This window comes from Crassostrea angulata, chromosome 4, assembly GCF_025612915.1.
Source record: "Crassostrea angulata isolate pt1a10 chromosome 4, ASM2561291v2, whole genome shotgun sequence".
NCBI classification, from domain to species: Eukaryota; Metazoa; Mollusca; class Bivalvia; order Ostreida; family Ostreidae; genus Magallana; species Magallana angulata.
The window spans coordinates 30,934,156-30,954,930 of record NC_069114.1 but is presented as its reverse complement, the minus strand read 5'-3'; the positions used below and the strand labels follow the sequence as shown (position 1 = coordinate 30,954,930).

Sequence of the window (20,775 nt, the reverse complement as noted above, 5' to 3'; positions counted from 1 at the left end):
TAATCCATACATGAGACTACAAACCATCCTATTGTCTATCACTTAAGTAGGGCCCTTTCAGATGGTCAACAATTCAATAATATTTAGTGGTTTCTATCTGTGATGGTCAGACCTGTTCGAATACCCTTTGTAGAGCACCAGACTAGAGATTCAGGGGGACCAATTTGATGCCCGGTCTGGTCCTTCATTATTTCTCCCATCCCGTTACATTTGGTGGCTTGACCAGCCCCTGGAACTGACAGATGAACTTCTGCCAGGGGAAGAGCCTTGGGTGATCTTGGAGGGTGAAGATCATTTAAGGACAAGAAATGTGACGGTCAGACCGGTTCGAATACGGGCGCCAGATAACTCAGTTGGTAGAGCATCTGACAAGAGATTCAGGGGGTCAGGGTTGGAATCCCAGATGCAGAAAATGTGCACAAAACATCTACAAGTGTTCACAGTGACACAGTATTGAGCTAGTATCCTTACCTATATTGTACATGTACTTGGAAAATACCTAGATGTGTTACACCAATTACCTAGATAATCCAATAAACATTTCAAATGTGCAGTGTAACATTGACTGAGAAAAAGAAAATGGTCTTGGTGACAAACAGGAAAAAGTTGGGCCCAGCTTTACAGAATGGGGAGGTTCAGGTGGGTGTTGTTTATCAGGTAATGAAAAAAAATGATGGTTATTTACCGTAATATTGTTTGATACCAAACTACTTTGTCATTTTTGTAAGACTGCATGAAGTATTGTATTAAATATTTTCCCTTAAATTCAGAGAGTTGTAAAGACCCTTCAGAATTGATGCATGAGCAGAAGCGACAAAATAAAATTAAGATTTGGATTGTAATCTGTTGCTGAAATAATCGCATATGAAAAAGAAATATTCATACCAAATTTGCACTATCTAAAGCGACTGTTATGTGAGGTAAGCACATTAAATATTGCTATATTGAATCTATATGCAACTGTTGTACAATGGAACAAGTGTTGTAAGATAATGCAGTAGGACCACTCTACTGATCAGGTAATTGGACATTTAAATGTGCGCCAATGCGATTGGATGTGCGGCGCTTATGCGATCATGTGTTACATGGTACATGTACAAACGCTCATGTGAGTCAGATTGGGTATGTATACCGCTCGTTTCCAACGCTGTGCTTGGAGAATTAACAGATGGCAAGGAGGTGTTGTTGCTGCAGCATCCATGGTCAAGTATTCACATTTAGTATAATTTCCCCTTATGTTTGCATTGGAAGCCAGCATTACGTTTAATTTTTTGTAAACAGACTTAGCCTTGACAGAGCGCATGAGCACAAATTAAGTATTGTCATCACAGGTTTTGAATTTATTTATTATTGGAAGATTAAATGAAACGTTCAAACCTACATAACCAATTTGATATGTACTTATGAAAAATAATCGTTTGATCATATCTAATCATTAATAAGTAATTCCTGACAAATTTCTGGCAGTATAATTTTAGTTGTGGAAGCGAACTAAATAGCATGTTATATAGTTTGCTTCTGCGACTAAGATTATGCTGCCAGAGAAGATCCAAACTACATTAGATACAAATTTTAAAATCATTATGAAGCTGACATTAACCAAACTCAGGAGTATGTATTATGCAGTGAATTAAATGACATTTTTGCTCTAGAACTATTTTTATAAAGTTGTCTGTCCTTTACAACATAAGGAAGAAATAATTTTCCCAAAATATGAATGGTAAATTATGAATTTTTGGCATTTTCAAAATTTCAAAGGAGAATCTTTGTCATTTAATAAACCTTTAAAATCACACTGAGATTTTAGCGATCATTTGAACAACATGGTTGCGAACACGCATAGATATGGGCCGCTGTGATTCCTCTTTTGACTGTTAAAAAGTGAAGATATATAAGTGCATAAGTATATATAAGTGCACCCGATCCGTACCATTATCATCTTTTCCTAAAAGAAATCTATCAAGTTTTTTTCATCTTTTAGTAGGTGACAACGGAATTCCATGGTTCCGTACAGATTGACAAGAGACTTTTAGTAAAAGAACTCTGTCTCCATATTTAGGCCTTATACGAAGAGCAAGACTTGATAAAGCGCTGTTAGAAAGAGAATCCGTGACGGATTGAAAACAACTGTTAGAAGAAGACAACGTTCTGCAAGCCTCAATTTATGGACGAACCCGATTTAAAAATATGAATTCAATATGTGCTCTTGTATAGAACAATGAAATGATTGAAAAATTATATTATTCATAAATATATTTCTCTATAATACGGAATACAAACAGTACCGCAACCCATGGTACATAGGAAAACTTGATAGGCTAACGTGCTGATATGTACAACATTTAACGTTTTTATAGAGTACATGATTGCAGTGAAATGCAAATAAAAAAATGTAAAAATATTTGATAAGTTGAAGTATAAGATATATAACCTCCCGTTCTTAGCATCTTGACATTCCACTTTTATTATTCTACCCGTACAATGTAGTTGGGATCGTCTTCCTCCATTTTGACCTTCGGATTCAGCAACGTTCCTAAAAAAGGTGATGTATAAAATAGTTTTTTAGACAATATAAAACTGAAAATAAAACATTTATTAATAAACTAATATCGCATTTATATACATCTGTACCATATCGTTTACAAATTTATGGAGATTTAACGTTGATATTTTTGCTTCAAGCGGATACTTAAATAACATTTATTATGTTATTTATGTCTCTGCTTCAAGATGGTTCAAACACATTGTACATTTGTAAATAAATCCCTGATCAAATTACATTACAGTATCAAAATCTTGACAACTAAGTACAGTAGATCTTGCTAAAAAGAATTCAATATCTGCCAATTTTTATGGAGCCTCTTAATTTTTTTTTGGTAAATACCAAGCCCCTTTGTTGTTGTACCTGTAAGAAAATTTTTCTCTATTCCTATACCCCCCCCCCCATTTTGTGGCCCCACTTTTCTCTAGGGAATCATGGTTTCATCAAACTTAAATCTGCATAACCTGTGCTTTCACACAAAGTACTGAGTTTTGGACTGAAAATTTTCCCAGAATATTTTTATAGATTTTCTCTATATATTCTTATGTAAAAATTCATCCTCCCCCATTGTGGCCTCACCCTACCCCGGGACTATGATTTAAACAAACTTGAATCTATATGATCTAGGGATGCTTCCACTCAAATTTGGGCTTTTCTGGCCAAATAGTTTTGAGAAGAAGATTTTTAAAGATTTTCTCTATATATAAAAATTTATCCCCTATTGTGGCCCCGCCCTACCCCCAGGGACCATGATCCGAACAAACTTGAATCTACACTATCTGAATATGCTTACACACCAATCAATTTGAGCTTTCCTGGCCTAATAGTTTTTAAAAGAAATTGTTTTAAAGATGTTTTCTATATATTATTCCTATGTAAAACTTGATCCTCCTATTGTGGCCCCACTCTACCCCTGGGGACCATGAATTAAACAAATTTGAATCTACACTATCTGAGGATGCTTCAACTCAAATTTGAGCTTTCCTGGACTAATAGTTTTTGAGAAGAAGATTTTCTCTTTATATTCCTATATAATTTAATTCTGGTTGTAACACGCTTTCTGATTGGCTAAAAAATTATTTTATATCATATAAAGAATGTTGCCTATGTCATAGTAAGACTAACGTCAAAAACGTATCAATACGCTTGACGTTACGTTTGATTTTTTTTTTTTATAACTTTACATAATTTTAAAGGTTAAAATCCTTTAAAAAATATGTCCAGGATCCTATGGTTAAACTATGTGATTGATTAACGATCTGTTTGTCAGTACAGAATAGTACATTAAAAAAAGGGACATCTTATTAGAGACAATTAAGCTCTGCTGGCACCATATTGTCTGTCCATCCATCTTTCCGTCCATTCATCTATCCAAGATCTCTTGTCCGGAGTATATCTTCTCTCCCCTTTGCCCAATCTGTCTCATACCTAACCCCTATTTAGGTTATATTTTTATGCTTTGAAAACATAGTTTCTACAAGAAGATCATGGGACATTACAACCTAAATATATGTCATGGTCTCATTATACCAACTACATGTACGAGACTCAGGACCATTACAACCTACAGTCCATACATATCATGGTCTCGTTATATCAATTTAATCCATACATGAAACTACAAACAATCCTATTGTCTATTACTTGAGTAGGGCCCTTTCAGATGGTCAACTGTTTAATGATGTTTAGTGGTTTGTATCTGTGATGGTCAGACCTGTTCGAATACCCTTTGTAGAGCACCAGACTAGAGATTCAGGGGGACCAATTCGATGCCCGGCCGGTCCTTCATTATTTCTCCCATCCCGTTATATTTGGTGGCTTGACCAGCCCCTGGAACTGGCAGATGAACTTCTGCCAGGGGAAGAGCCTTGGGTGATCTTGGAGGGTGAAGATCATTTAAGGGACAAGAAATGTGACGGTCAGACCGGTTCGAATACGGATGCCAGATAACTCAGTTGGTAGAGCATCTGACAAGAGATTCAGGGGTTCAGGGTTGGAATCCCAAATGCAGAAAATGTGCACAAAACATCTACAAGTGTTCACAGTGACACAGTATTGAGCTAGTATCCTTATATTGTACATGTATTTGGAAAACACCTAGATGTGTTACACCAATTACCTAGATAATCCAATAAACATTTCAAATGTGCATGTAACATTGGCTGAGAAAAAATAAATAGTCTTGGTGACAAACAGGAAAAAGTTGGGCCCAGCTTTACAGAATGAGGAGGTTCACGTGGCTGTTGTTGATCAGGTAATGAAAAAAAGGATGGTTATTTACCGTAATATTGTTTGATACCAAACTACTTTGTCCTTTTTGTAAGTGTATTATATTTTTTCCCTTAAATTCAGAGAGTTGTAAAGACCCTTCAGAATTGATGCATGAGCAGAAGCGATAAATTAAAATTTAGATTTGGATTGTAAACTGTTGCTGAAATAATCGCATATGAAAAAGAAAGATTCATACCAAATTTGCACTATCTAAAGCGACTGTTATGTGAGGTAAACACATTAAATATTGCAATATATATTGCATCTATATGCAACTGTTGTACAATGACACAAGTGTTGTAAAATGATGCAAGAGGACCTCTCTACCGATCAGGTAATTGAACATTTAAATGTGCGCCAATGCGATTGGATGTGCGGCTCTTATGCGATCATATGTTACATGGTACATGTACAAACGTTCATGTGAGTCAGATTTGGTATGCATACCGCTCGTTTCCAACGCTGTGCTTGAAGAATTAACAGATGACAAGGAGGTATTGTTGCTGCAGCATCCATGGTCAAATATTCACATTTAGTGTAATTTCCCCTTATGTTTGCTTTGGAAGCCAGCATTACGTTTAATTTTCTGTAAACAGACTTAGCCTTGACAGAGCGCATGAGCACAAATTAAGAATTGTCATCACAGGTTTTGAATTTATTTATTATTGGAAGATTAAATGAAACGTTCAAACCTACATAACCAATTTGATATGTACTTATGAAAAATAATCGTTTGATCATATCTAATCATTAATAAAAAATTCCTGACTCATTTCTTGCAGTATAATTTTAGTTGTGGAAGCGAACTAAATAACATGTTATATAGTTTGCTTCTGCGACTAAGATTATGCTGCCAGAAAAGATCTAAACTACATTAGATACAAATTTTAAAATCATTATGAAGCTGACATTAACCAAACTCAGGAGTATGTATTATGCAGTGAATTAAATGAACTTTTTGCTCTAAAACTATTTTCATAAAGTTGCCTGCCCTTTACAACTTTAGGAAAAATAATTTTCCCAAAATATGAATGGTCAATTATGAATTTTTAGCATTTTCAAAATTTCAAATGTAAATCTTAATCATTTAATTAACCCTTAAAACCACACCGAGATTTTAGTGATCATTTGAACAACATGGTTGCAAACACGCATAGCTATGGGCAGCTGTGATTCCTTTTTTGACTGTTAAAAAGTGAAGATATTTAAGTGCATAAGTATAATATAAATAGTTTTTTAAAATGAATATAAAACATTTATTAATAAATTAATATCGTATTTATATACATCTGTACCATATCGTTTACAAATTTATGGAGATTTAACGTTGGCATTTTTGCTTCAAGCGTATACTTAAATAACATTTATTATGTTATTTATGTCTCTGCTTCAAGATGGTTCAAACACATTGTACATTTGTAAATAGATCCCTCTTTTGGGAAATATTTGTACACATTGTACATTTCATTCATTTATCAGACGATTGGAATCCAGGAGGCTATATGGGGCATTGACCGGATATTGCTTTGGTTTAATGGGTTACCTTTATTCAGACAAATTGAGGGTGGTTGCAGGATACAATCAAAGTACTGACGGGAGTTGATTTTATCATTATCATTTATTTTAAAATCAACTTCTCTTGCATGGCAGTTAGTTTCTAGTCTGTATTTGAATTACGCACTTTTTTATTATATGAATTTTAGACTTTTCCGACAAGAATTTAGAGAAACCACGTATGAATCATGTTGTGTAATATTTAAAGATATATTTCAAACTATGTATTAGTAATCGAAACAATTCTAAAAATTGTATGGATCCAAGCACTCTCGATATTGAACTCCAGTCTCGTTCAACCAGACGCTCAGCTGTCTCCGTTTAACTCTGACAAGCAAGAGAGCCTCTCTGTTTGTCGGAGATTTACGGAGACAGTCGAGCTTTTGGTTGAACGACACTATATTATACTCTGGCGTAGGAATAAATGAGACTACATAAATATCTTAATTGTTTGTATTATATAAAATCTTACTATTTTCAAAGTGTTTATAGATAAGTTTCGTTGAAAAACAATGCTTCAGCATACATTACATCGAATTTTTCTATTATATTCAAGAACTAAGATTTGTCAGCGGTGATGATTTGTGCTAAGGTCCAAACACTGTTTCACATTCGGTTTGCCAGAGTAACTGCATAGGAGAGTTGATTAAAATCAACTCCCAAAAATGGTGTCTTTTATTTTGGGGGGGGGGGGTGCAGGAGACACAACATGAACTATATATTTGTTTTTGTTCTTTTCTGATCATAAGTATTTTGTCATTGTTGTTGTTGTTGTCATATAAACTCTTCACATTTCATCTTCTCCAGAACCACTGGGCCTATTTCAACCATACTTGGTACATGGTACAATGCGTCACGTGTGACGTCACAATTAGAAACATGGTATGGAATTGAAAAAGTATGGGTAAGACTAAGCTGAATGAACCGATATATCATTTACATGTACTTATCAGGCATATCGAAAATGGTAATATCATTGTGTGTTTTTAGGCTGATTACATGTGTCAATATAATGTTTAAATGAACCCTGTCTATGCTATACATAAAAAATTCTTCCCGCATTTGCAGGTCCGACTTTACCAAAAGTTGAAAAACTAATGAGCCTACTCAGTACTACACTGGTGGTACTCGCTGAGTACCATTTCTTGCCAGTGCAGTCGCACCCCACTATTACAGTCAGTTCTTATCACAGATGCTGCCATCTTTAGGGAAACCCATATATTTCTCATTGTACCCTTTTAGCTCATCTGAGCTGAAAGCTCAAGTTAGCTTTTCTGATCAAAATGGCGGCGTTGTCGTTGTAAACTTTTCACATTTTCTTCTTCTCGAGAACCACTGGGCAGATTTTAACCAAATTTGGCACAAAGCATCGCTGGGTAAAGGGGATTCATTTTTTTCAAATGAAGGGTCAGGCCCTCTTTAAAGGGGAGATAATGGAGAATTACTAAAAATTTGTTGGTATTTTCCAAAAATCTTCTTCTCAAAAACCATTCGGCCAGAAACTTAAACTTGTGTGGAGGCACCCTCAGGTTGTGTAGATTCAAGTTTGTTCAAATCATGGTCCCTGGGGTAGGGCGGGGCCTTAATAGGGGAATGGATTTTTACTTAAGGAATGAATTCAATATTTATTTGTTTTATCCGATATAAAATGGTTTGGGGCAGCGAAGTGGTTTATAAAAAAGCGTAAAATTTTTCAAACCAGTTTATATCGTTTAAAACTAATTAATGTTGAATTCATTGCTTATAATTTATTTTTTTTTACTCTTCGTTGTAGATAAAAACGGTCATTTAACCTTTAAAATTACGTAAAATTATAAAAAAAAAAAAAAAAAAAAAAAAAAAAAAAATCAAACGTAACGTAAGGCGTATTGATACGTTTTTGACGTTAGTCTTACTATGACGTAGGCAACATTCTTTATATGATATAAAATAATTGTTTAGCCAATCAGAAAGCGCGTTACAACCAGAATTAAATTATATAGAAATATAAAGAGAAAATCTTTAAAAATCTTCTTCTCAAAAACTATTAGTCGTGGAAAGATCAAATTTGAGTGGAAGCATCCTCAGATAGTGAAGATTCAAATTTGTTCAAATCATGGTCCCTGGGGGTAGGGTGGGGACACAATAGGAGGCTCAAGTTTTACATAGGAATAATATATAGAAAACATCTTTAAAACAATTTCTTTTAAAAACTATTAGTCCAGGAAAGCTCAAATTGGTGTGTAAGCATCCTCAGATAGTGTAGAATCAAGTTTGTTCAGATCCTGGGGATAGGGCGGGGCCACAATGGGGGATAAATTTTTATATAGAGAGAAAATCTTTAAAAATCTTCTTCTCAAAACTATTAGGCCAGAAAAGCCCAAATTTGAGTGGAAGCAAATGTACATGTACATGGGAAATTTATTGTGGGTGATATTTCCAGTGAAAAAGCCCCAGTTCTCTTGAGAAAAAAAGAAATGTCCGAATTACCGTCCTCGTATTTTATAATGGAGAACACATTATTTTCTTTTTAAGTTTCACGTAAGAACTGGCGAGTTTGAGGCGACTCCGATTAAATATGAACTGGGTCGATAAAAATAGCACTTCGAACTTTTTACATGCCACAGTGACTCTGCAAAAGTGCATTGTATTATACGGAGTGATACCCTATTGGCACATTCTCGGGTTTTTGAATGCGTGTCGACAAATAACTTCCTGGTCTATGAAAGACGCAGTTTCACGGCAAAGGAAGGCATTTAATACAAAAACGGTGGGTATATATTTGATTAACAACAAATATTATCGATCGAATTGATTACTATACCTTATTTTGTTGTTGTCAAAGAACAAGATAAAACATTTCAGACAAGTGATAGGTTTAAATGAAAAACGAAAGCAAATTTGAAAATCAACGATAGGCAGAACCGTTTTAGTAAAAGGGTTGCGAAGGGTTGATGTTGTCATATGAACTAGTGTATATGTGAGAAAACGCCAGTCTATCATCAAATTTTATTTAAATCTAAATTAATCAAAAGGACTGCATTTTCATTAGGGAATACTGTACTTTCAATGAGCAGTGCTTTCAATGTGTTATCAATGACAAATTCAAACAACTCTGTTTGAAACACAAATCGTGTATCGATTATTTCTGATAGGTTGAATAAATACTTGCATATACGTGACCTAGTAATGACCTCAATAAAGAAAGTGTTTCACCATATTGGGATATAAAATGTTTAAGAAAATCAAGAGATATTTCATTGAGTTAAAAGTTGTAGAAAAAAAAATAAGATGAATATTGTTCTTTGTGTGATCGTATTCACAGGAGCATAAACGCAGCATGATAAGAGCATGAAAGGAGCATGACAAGGGTATAAGATATGACCAGTCCTGGCTCTGTGTCGAAGACTCCTTTAAAATCAATAGGTAAGCTGTTAATGATATAAGTATATCACTCGCTTTATAAAACGAAAAAACTTACAAAGATAATTTAAAAATAGAACATAAACATCTCTCTCTCTCTCTCTCTCTCTCTCTCTCTCTCTCTCTCTCTCTCTCTCTCTCTCTTCTTTTTGTAAGATTTTGCTATCGTAAAAAACGAATATTTGACTATTTCATGCTATACCAGTATAAAAATGCATTCTACTTTGTCATGATAACAATCTCATTTGCCAATCATTTTAAATACCTTGACCCGTTTTCATACGTAGCATTTACATGTACTTAATAAAGTTTGTATGACCAAAAAAATCAAAATCATGTGTCATAAACAGATGAAGATATCTTATTCAACGTCGTATTGTTAAAACATACATGTACACTCATATTCCACAATGATATCAATATTTGCTCAAGGAAGAAAGGATTATCTTTGTTTCCTACGAGTAGAGAGAGACAGACACACACACAGACAGACATGAATGTTAATACATAAACTTGTTTTTTAATAGACAAATGACGCAAACTAAAGATTTAAAGCAACATGATCTGTATCTTTTATAATTTTATTTTGCTCCAAAAACCTGCTAGTATGATAATTCTGCATGTAACTTAAAATTTTATGATAAATAAGATATTTTTTGTCATTTTAGTAGAAGATAACATTTTCGTAAAAAAAAAATACAAAATGAAAATTGCACCTCAAATTGCTTTAATCGTTATATTTTTGGGAGTTGATTTTAATCAACTCTCCTATGCAGTCACTATGGCAAACCGAAAGTGAAACAGTGTTTGGAACTAAGCACAAATCATCACCGCTGACAAATCTTAGTTCTTGAATATAATAGAAAAATTCGATGTAATGTACATGTATGCTGGAGCAATGTTTTTTAAGGAAACTTATCTATAAACACTTTGAAAATAGTAAGATTTTATATAATACGAACAATTAAGATATTTATGTAGTTTCATGTATTCCTACGCCAGAGTTTAATATAGTCTCGTTCAACCAAAAGCTCGGCTGTCTCCGTAAATCTCCGACAAATAGAGAGGCTCTCTTGCTTGTCGGAGATAAACGGAGACAGCTGAGCGTCTGGTTGAACGAGACTGGAGTTCAATATCGAGAGTGCTTGGATCCATACAATTTTTAGAATTGTTTCGATTACTAATACATAGTTTGAAATCTATATAATTATCTTTAAATATTACACAACACGATTCATATGGGGTTTCTCTAAATTCTTGTCTGAAAAGTTTAATTAAATCCATATTATAAAAAAGTGCGTAATTTAAATACAGACTAGAAACTAATTGCCACGCAAGATAAGTTGATTTCAAAATAAATGATAATCGATAAAATCAACTCCCGTCGGTACTTCTGTACTTTGTTTGAATATGTCCTGTTCCAAAGTTCGGTAGAACTAACTCAGTTCTTTGTGGCAATAAACTTGAAAATGTTGATTTAACCAAGATTACTATTGCTTTTATTCAGTTCAGCGGTTAATATATCTACTGTGATATATAGAGGTTATTTAAAACGTGCAGGATTTAAAAAGCTCATTTAAATACTTGATACATGTATCTTAATATCTGCTGTTGTAAATTTATATGTTAATATGTTGCAAAACAACCTAGCAAAACTGAAAACGTTATTTAAAAATATGTGACTGTTTTATTTTCGAATCGTCGCCAATTGTATTTTAAATAATATTACATGCAAGTTTTGTACCTAGGTATGTTAACATAACTATTATATGTGCATGTACATTTTTATATTTTAGAAAAATATAAACGCGTTTACTTAAATCGTACAATGGATGAATGAACGAACGAACGAACAAACGAATGAATTAATTTATGAATGAATTAACGTACGATTTTTTTTTTCGTCGCCATTTTCATTTTATACATCAGATGGACATATTTCATTTTTCCGATTTTGGCATCAATTGCCAAACAATGAGAATACATTCTCATTCTCACTCAATTTGAAATCTCAAACAGATTTTTTCATTGTTATTTGTTTATTTATATAAGGGGCTCGGGATATCATCAAGTTGGACTTTCAGAAAAGTGGCCATCTCCGGAAAGAAGGACTCCTAGAGAGAAGCTTGCTGGGCAAACTTGTCGGCGTAACATGTATGTACAATGTATATACATATTTGAAATCAAATACTATATTTGTATGATATACATGTATAACAATATTTACATTCACTTTCATTGTGTATGCAAACAAATTTTCATAACGCGCTAACGCCTGTCATTCAATTTGTATGCACACACCGTTGCAGTTATGAGACCACATTTAAAAAAAATAACGATTCAATGCTTAAATAAAAACTCCATCCTTTCTTCGGTGATTCATCCGGTTATGGAAGTGTGAGCACTTCCGAGAAAAAACGCCTTTGAGTCAGTGGATTATGCAATGTTGAATGCCACCCTCAGAACCACCAAAGAAGCATTAGGCTGTTAATGTCTTCCCCCTTGTTGTTTATCTCCAATATCTATCTCAAGCAAGCATTAGTGTAAATTATCGTTGCTGTTGGTCAGTACAATGCATAAAAGGAACAGCCAATTCTTCCATTAAAGGAATAAACTTTTAGAAACATTCTTTTCCTTTTATGGGATGATCATAACAGTCGGGCACGTGATCAAATCCAAAAAGAGCCAAGTTTTAAACAATATGCTAATGATGAATATATTGAAAAACAAAATAGTTGACTGATAGTTTTATCATAGACAATGACACATGAAAATGTTAATATATATATATATATATATATATATATATATATATATATATATATATATATATATATATATATATATATATATATATATATATATATATATAAAGCACTAAAAATGGCTAACGACACGAACAATAGAAATTGTCAAATTTTCGGGACAACCCGTCCCTTCTTCAGGACCAAAAAATAAATTACATAAGTAAAAAACAAAGAAAACAAAATCTAAAGCTACTACTAAACTACTTAAGAAACTATGAAAAAGAACAGCTACATTATACACATCATTTGATCACATTCTTAAATATATTCAGTTTACTGGCTTAGTATCTATATATTAGATCCGACACCTTAAAGATGCCTAGTGTTGTTGATTCTATTCAGTGCTTTTTATATATATATATATATATATATATACATATATATATATATATATATATATATATATATATATATATATATATATATATATATATATATATATATATCTATGGATCAAATACATGTAATTGGATCTGTTCTCTCAATGCAGCTCACGATACTTTCGATCAACCACAAAATAATCTATACATAAAGTCAATTTCTATAGTGTAAAATGATAAGAAAATACATACATGGACAATATCCATTAAAAGTATTGCAATAATTGGTCTCTATAGGTACGTGTAGTTTCAAAAATTAAAGGAATGCATATATCCGCATACAAATTGAAAAATAATCATTTTTGTTGTAGCTGTATACATAAAATCATATTTCACAGGCATTAGGAAAGAACATACTCTGGTGATTTTGAAATATTTGTAGTTTCTTTTTTCATAATTCATCAACTAAATTTACTTCTGTACGCTGGACTCTGATTTCCATTTATGGCGGCCTAAGTTGAAAATCTGCTTTACAGGGCGACAAGTTTTCGTCGTCCTGCGAGATGGTTGCTGCTATGTCTTTGACAATGACCAGTCAACGCAACCCAAAACAGCATTCTCTTTTGAAAACTACTGTAGGTAAGGGTTAAAAGAAAAAATAATCGATGTATTAAAGAAGCAGCTAAAAAAAATACCAATTTCTTTACCGAATCAATTTTTGATTAACTCTCTCTCTCTCTCTCTCTCTCTCTCTCTCTCTCTCTCTCTCTCTCTCTCGTGCGCTTGAATATCAGCTTTTCACCCTTTCAAACGTAAAGTAAGAACATGTATTATCTATAGATATTTTGGCTGAGTCTAAATTGGTCTTTGACAAACTGTCAATGTACTTTGAATTGTACATACATTATTCAGATTGGAATGTTTCGAGAAGCCACCAGACTTGGATTACTGCTTTAAACTTTTTCCAAGGGTCAACTATGTTGAAATGAAAGAACACTGCTTCGCTGCATCTGACGACAACAGTCGAAAGGTAAGATAGCAATGGCATCACACCTGTAAATTTAACTTAATTAAAAGAAACATAATACGCAACGTTTTCAAAAATCAAAAATTAATTTTTAAACTGTTACAAATATTTAGAATAATAAAAACGAAATGTTATTTAAAGGAATGGCTGATCGCCTTTTATAAAGCGTTCCATGTTGCTAACGACCTACCAGAACCTTTAGACGTGTGAGTAAATTTTGTTGTTTTAATTAAATTTAATACCGTCACTTCAAATTCATGTTACTAGTATTTTAAATGAGTGAATTCCACATGGAATTATCTTGGTTGTCTTATCTTATTTGAATTATCAATAGTTGTTGCATATGTACGTGTAGAAGCTTTAAAATTCAAAATGAAGGACAATAGTGTAAGTGTATGATGTTTTTGTTTTTCAATATAATGTTAAAGAACAGTCAATTTCGTGTTGCACGTTCTATTGGCTAGATTAATTAAGATTGATTATTCAGGTTACAAAAATATAAATTATGAAAACCAAAAAGAAACGGAATTTACAAATAATTATTCTAGAACTACTGTAGATTAGCAAATAATCCCGATTCTAATTTACTCATGTTCGCGATTAATCATTTTCCACGAAATTAAACCCATCGTGAATACTATAATTAGTTTTCAAAATCTTGCAGTATTTCAGTACATTCATGTAGAAACAAAGACAGATAACTCTTGCAGCGATTGGTCATATTCGAGAAATTTTGAAGATTTAACACCGCGGAATTAAAACGACATACAGAATGTTGCAAAAACTAATGACAGATATACTCATGCTTTTTCTCCCCTTATATTTAAGTGGCAACGATGATTGGACAAAAGACATTTTCAAGCGAATTGGAGGTAATCGCTATGACTACATAGATGAAGAACGTGAAGGGAATCTATCCAATACAAAAAGGCGCTACTCAGACATGCCAAGTATATAAGTTATAACTAAGTCAATTCAAACTATACATATCATCATCAAATAAGATCAATAACTCTTACATAAAAGTCATTAACTTACATGTACTAGTATTTGAAACATCAAAACAAGAAAAAATCCATTTATTCATTAACAAGAGAAAGTAAAATTGAACGTACATAAAATTGAAATCCAACGATCTTCTACAGAATCAATATACTTGTTCATGTACTTTCCAAATTTTACAGTTTTATATTAATACATATTTTGAGATTACACAGAGTTCGTTTTGCGCGCCTCAAATCAGTCAAAAAGGTTTTTACTTATGTACAGTATCTCGAAAATCTTGGGATATCTTGGGATATACCATGAAATATGCACAACATTGGTGTCATAATGAAACCTCTCATTTAACAATTTCTAATTAATCTATTGAAAAGTACCATTAAAGGGACTTACAGACGATTTGACTTAAAATTTTCAAATGTTATTTTTCCATTTTCAATGTTTATAACGATAAATATAGAAGTGTATAATGCTATATCAAAATTTGAAAGTCAAAGATCAAGTTAGAAGTAAGATACAGAGTTCATTATTCTTTATTTGGTAAACATAGCTCGATTACATGCATTGTCGTTTTTACATATGTGTTGTATTGGTGTAAGTTTCCATAAAATGTAACTGTCTTTTGTTGATAACAGTATTTATGAAGATATTGAGTTGGTTTAAATTGTTTTTTTTACATGTCATTTTGTCTAAGAAATGGTTATTCTCTACATTACATTTTTTGTAAACAACTATAAGACTCAAATACAATGTTTCAGCTAAATCAAAATCGCAAGTATTCAAAACCCGCAGTTTGCCACCTGTTCCAAAAGAGGAGCTGTCGTATGATATGCCAGAACTGGAGTCAGAATTGCCAGATGAATCATATGATGACTGCGCGGTTGGAACCAAACCTCAGTCCTCAAAGATCAAACCAAAACGTGCCAGCCTACCGGCGCTCCCCCGGTCCCCGAAAGAGACCAACCCCACGGCAAGCCGAGGACAGTATATCAATATGGACTATAAAAAACCAAAGGTTTGATATCAAACTTGTCTGGAAATTTTTTAAAAATCGTTTTTCGTTGTGATTCTCTTCTTATCCTTGTATTTTTTCAATGTGTATATTTAATACGATTATTATTTAATTTGAGAGATATTTTCAAGGTTTTAAAAATCCTTGTTTCTATTCAACCTTTAGGTTGACGATTTGCCATTGTTTGAAGGAAATTCTGCGGAGGCAAAGGCGTATGTTTACCTTCCTTATGTTTATTGACCAAGAGCATGTACACAAAAATAATGGAGAGAGAGAGAGAGAGAGAGAGAGAGCTCTCTTTCAACTGATATACATGTACACACGTTTAGCAAAAACAATCTCGATATATATATATCAACGGATACCATGAATTTTTGATACTTTTTAAAATTTGCAACACCGACTGTTGTTAGATATTGATTAAAATTTCAGTTATAACATTTAGAAAATTTTCATCAGATTGTCATGTATAATTCTTTTATGTACGTAAATTGTTTTAGAGCCATCAGTAGTGAAGCTGTTGGAACGTTTATCATAAGGAAATCAAGCCAATCTGAAGGTAGAACTCCATATGTAAGTAGCCTTATTAGATCCACATTAATTATCATTATATAGAAGTACATGATTTACTGAGATGTGTGATGTTTAAGAAGCTTGATAGTCGTGGCCATTTTTGGACTATATCAATTTCCTTGAGAAGAAGAGCTTTGTATGAAAATATAAGAAAATTTAAAAACACGCTTATAACAAAGTGCTAGGGACGGGTGATTTTGCTCCGTCATAGGCATAATTCGTTATATCCGTCTAGTTTACAACACGAAAAAAAGTCACGGGAAATTATGAAACGCCTCAACTGCCTTATGTAGATAATCTTCATAATATGCTGATACTTTAACATTACATGCTGATACTTTAACGTTACGTGATGGTACTTTAACAATACGTGCTGCTACTTCAACATTACATGCTGATACTTTAACATTACGTAATGGTACTTTAACATTACGTGCTGATACTTCAACATTACATGCTGATACTTTAACATTACATGATGGTACTTTAACATCACGTGCTGATACTTCAACATTACATGCTGATACTTTAACATTACATGATGGTACTTCATTATATGATGGTACTTCACAATGCGGTGGTTCTAAAAATAGGGAAGCGTCGCCTAGGGATCGAAATACGCTAAAACTCAGAACACGTGGATGCCTGTAAAGTTTTTAACACTGGGCTGTTTCTCTGTTTCAGAGATTGATCAGATTGGACTAAGGTCCACTAAAACTAGTTTAGATCGAGATACTCAACAAATGCTACTATTTGAATAAGTGTTGTCTTTTAACTGGGTCATTTTATATTTTAAAGAATGGCTGCATTGTGAGTCCATTGGGGCTCAGCGCATAAAAGTCAGGGGGTACGAAAAGTCCTTCAGGGAATGTTGGTCTAAAATGTGCATTAAGAACCCAATCTTTTCGCTGCGCTTAGTCAGAGCAGACAGCTAAATTTTTTAAAAAAGCACCTAAACAAAGACTTCTGTCATTCATGTTACATGTAGATTGGACTTATGGGGATTAATGGGTTCTCTCTGGAGATCCACGTGAAAGAGTGGGTAATGAAAGCACTGATTTGTTCAACAGTACAGTTACTGCTAAAATCAGATTCAACAGCAATGCAATGCTTTATCCTTTGCATGATCTTATAAGTTGCATGTGTGGTTGTCGTTTGCCTAAATACATTGCACCAAAACAAATCGTGTTTCGACAATATTTTTATTCAGTAGAGATCCTCTCTTATGAGCTGTAGTGTATTGTGTACTTCAGTTCCAGCTTTTTGTTTCTTTTTTTTAAATTTTTTTTTAAATTTTTGTTTACACAAAAATTCACATACACATATATTTCAGACATATTTCATACATTTCAAGATTATACAAGATTGTAATATCTTATTAATCTAAAGGAAATAGATTATCCATGTAGTGTGAAAACGTGTTTTCTTGCAAAAAAAAATAAAAAAATAAATAAATAATAGCAGTAAATAAAAAGAGAAAAAGGGAGATATAGAAGATAAAAAAAAATACAATAGAAAAGGGGGTACATGTATCAAAATATTTGTTCACAAGTCAATATAATTAATATAAAAAAAATACTTTAAGCAATCACATATGTCATAAAACTTGTTATAATTTCTCACAAATTGTTTGCCAGTGGTTTTCATAATCAGTTTTTCAATAACATATTTTTCAAGCAGAATCCCGTTTTTTATTATTTGTAGTTCCAGCTCTTTTACATGATCCAAACTAGTCTCAGTGGACCATAGTCCTATATGATCAATCTCTGAAACAGAGAAACAGCCCAATGTTAAAACTTCCCTATTTTTAGAACCACCGCATAGTGAAGTACCATCATATAATAAAGTATCAGCGTGTAATGTTGAACTATCAGCACGTAATGTTAAAATACCATCATGTAATGTTAAAGTATCAGCACGTAATGTTAAAATACCATAATGTAATGTTAAAGTAGAAGTATCAGCATGTAAAGTTAAAGTACCATCATGTAATGTTAGAATGTCAGTTTGTAATGTTGAAGTACCATCATGTAATGTTAAAGTATCATCATATTATGAAGATTACCTACATAAGGCAGTTGAGGCGTTCCATAGGAAATAAAGATATTACATGCGTGTTCTCTAAAAACGTGCTTTGTTTTAGATGTTTCAAATTTTAAAGTAAATATATGTAGTTATTTTCTGTAATACTAAATACCCACTTACCCTCCTTAAACATTCAGGATAATCCGTTATGTTGTAGGTTTTAGTGGTATCAGGACCGGAGGAGGAAGTGCAGTTCAGGATATATAAAAAGGTACCCAAAAATGGCGTATCCCTCCTACATAGCTTGGTGTTTGTATTCTAACTATATGTGTATTCTTGAAACTTACAGGCATGAAACAGTTGCAAAGAAAATTTACGACATTAAACAGCAGACTAGTGTTGTTCAATAAGGCATTCTGGTTAATAACAACATAACAATCATTATGATATGGTAAAAGAACTCAAAGATATCCACATTTTGATATTAATTAACAGGTGGGAATATATTAGTTATGATATCTGATCGATTGATTGATCCCATCAAAGGGAAGTAATTGTCAACCACCCCTAATTCTTTCACTATTAATATTAATAGGTATTATCACTATTAGATATGTGGTATAAGCAATTTTTAAGTCCATTTAATTTGATTTGTTTCAAACTGTTATCTTTTTTTTCCCCAGGAACAAGGAGGCATTTACATTGCGGAAGAAAACATTTTTCAAAGTCTTTCCGAGCTCGTGGCCTATTACAGAAAAAATGAGCTGTCGGCAAAAACAAAACTGAAACTTGCAAAACATTATGGACACATGGAGTTATGATGATAGTGAGCGGTTTCTACTTTTTATATGGGGGTGGGGGGCATTCGACTTAAATGTTTCTTTTGGAACGGGGGAAAATGTAAAGATTTTGTTTTAAAAATTATGTTATAAGAGGGGTCCATGTATCCGTTGGCCAAGTGATGAGTATGCTTTCATGAAGCTAAAAATAGGAATTATCAGACATGCACCGACACAGCAAAAATATTTATTTGCTTTTTACCAAATAGACTCTTTTACATAACAATGTATTCTTTAATGTACGCGTCAATTGTATTTTGAAAAAAACTTTTCTTGGTTTTTGTGGTTGGTTGATTTATTTTGCTACTTAAACAATTCAATTAATGTGTTTATCTACGCTTAGCATAACTTTATTTATTCCGTTTTCATTATTAAGACTTACTCAAAAGTTTTTCTTCGAACCTTTTCAAGTTTAAGTGCATTTATCAATACACAAATATTTTATTAATCATAAGATTAGTTTGTTAATGAATCTTTACTTTCTTACACTGTGTAATGTTGCATTCTTTTTTTTATTCGTTGGTCATATTTTATAATGTTTTTCTGCTTATGTTTGACCTACAATTTTAATTAAATTTAAATGTATTATCTAAAAATTATCTAGAAATATTGGCTTTATGTCTGATTTTTATTCTTGATATCAAATAAATGCTCAACTTCCAGTGTTTTTTTTTATTTTATAGCAAAAGTTTGGTCTTTTTTTTTATATGTCAGGTTATTTAATAGGAACTTAATGTGATTGATGACAATTGAAGTGCATATACATTTACTAGTTACTCTTTATTTATTGGCATTGCTTATATTGATTTTTTATTTCAAGAAAATAAAAAAGCTCCGTACATTCATATACATTTTATGATGCACAAAAAACATGTACCTGTTGATATTACTTCCACATTTCATAGCTTATTTTAAAAGCAGAAGTCTCAATATCCCCTTTTTTGGTGTTTCCTAATTCTCATTACAGAAAAAAGTTCATGGACTGTTACATATACACATCAATTTTGCACTTTACTATATGTGTGCGTGTGTGTCATACATGCACAACCAATAATTTACGGGTTCCTTAAAAACTTTTTTTTTTTTTTTTAGACTTTTTTGCTTTTTTCATACTCCTTGCAAAAACACTCCCTGGACTTTGAATGATCATTAAATTTCAAAAGTAGTTAATATACATGTTTATCGATTCCAAACTCAAACCATTCAATTTTATCTTCATCTTATCCATGTTCAAAACTCTACAACAGATACACTGGTATTCTTCTGGGAAGAACACCTTCAGAAAAGTTAAGATACAAGTGTAATTATATTCTTCTACTGTGCATGAACTCTATATATTTATACGGTCTGAACGTGGGTATACACGTACATAAACTAAGGGTATTTAGCCTTTCATGACTT

At 32.7% G+C, this 20,775-nt stretch overlaps 1 protein-coding gene across 2 annotated transcripts; it reads left to right on the top strand.

Annotated features, from left to right (window-relative positions):
• Nucleotides 1-8,962: 8,962 nt before the first annotated feature.
• On the top strand, nt 8,963-20,036 carry LOC128181977 (uncharacterized). Of its 2 annotated transcripts, none has more exons than XM_052850562.1 (12): nt 8,963-9,116; nt 9,672-9,772; nt 11,822-11,923; nt 13,433-13,535; nt 13,809-13,926; nt 14,065-14,129; nt 14,752-14,795; nt 15,684-15,940; nt 16,103-16,149; nt 16,438-16,510; nt 18,753-18,806; nt 19,219-20,036. In XM_052850562.1, exons 2-12 carry the CDS (start codon nt 9,727-9,729, stop codon nt 19,354-19,356), a joined length of 1,047 nt encoding a protein of 348 aa, XP_052706522.1. In that variant the 5' UTR covers nt 8,963-9,116; nt 9,672-9,726; the 3' UTR covers nt 19,357-20,036. The 2 variants fall into 2 exon arrangements, with proteins under 2 accessions (XP_052706522.1, XP_052706521.1); XM_052850561.1 differs by having other exon boundaries at nt 14,752-14,873.
• Nucleotides 20,037-20,775: the final 739 nt, after the last annotated feature.

Coding starts and splice junctions, on each gene's coding strand:
- LOC128181977 (XM_052850561.1), top strand. CDS start 9,727: ATGACCAGTCCTGGCTCTGTGTCGAAGACTCCTTTAAAATCAATAG. Junction 13,536..13,808: donor TCTTTTGAAAACTACTGTAG/GTAAGGGTTAAA, acceptor TACATTATTCAG/ATTGGAATGTTTCGAGAAGC. Junction 16,150..16,437: donor AATTCTGCGGAGGCAAAGGC/GTATGTTTACCT, acceptor AAATTGTTTTAG/AGCCATCAGTAGTGAAGCTG.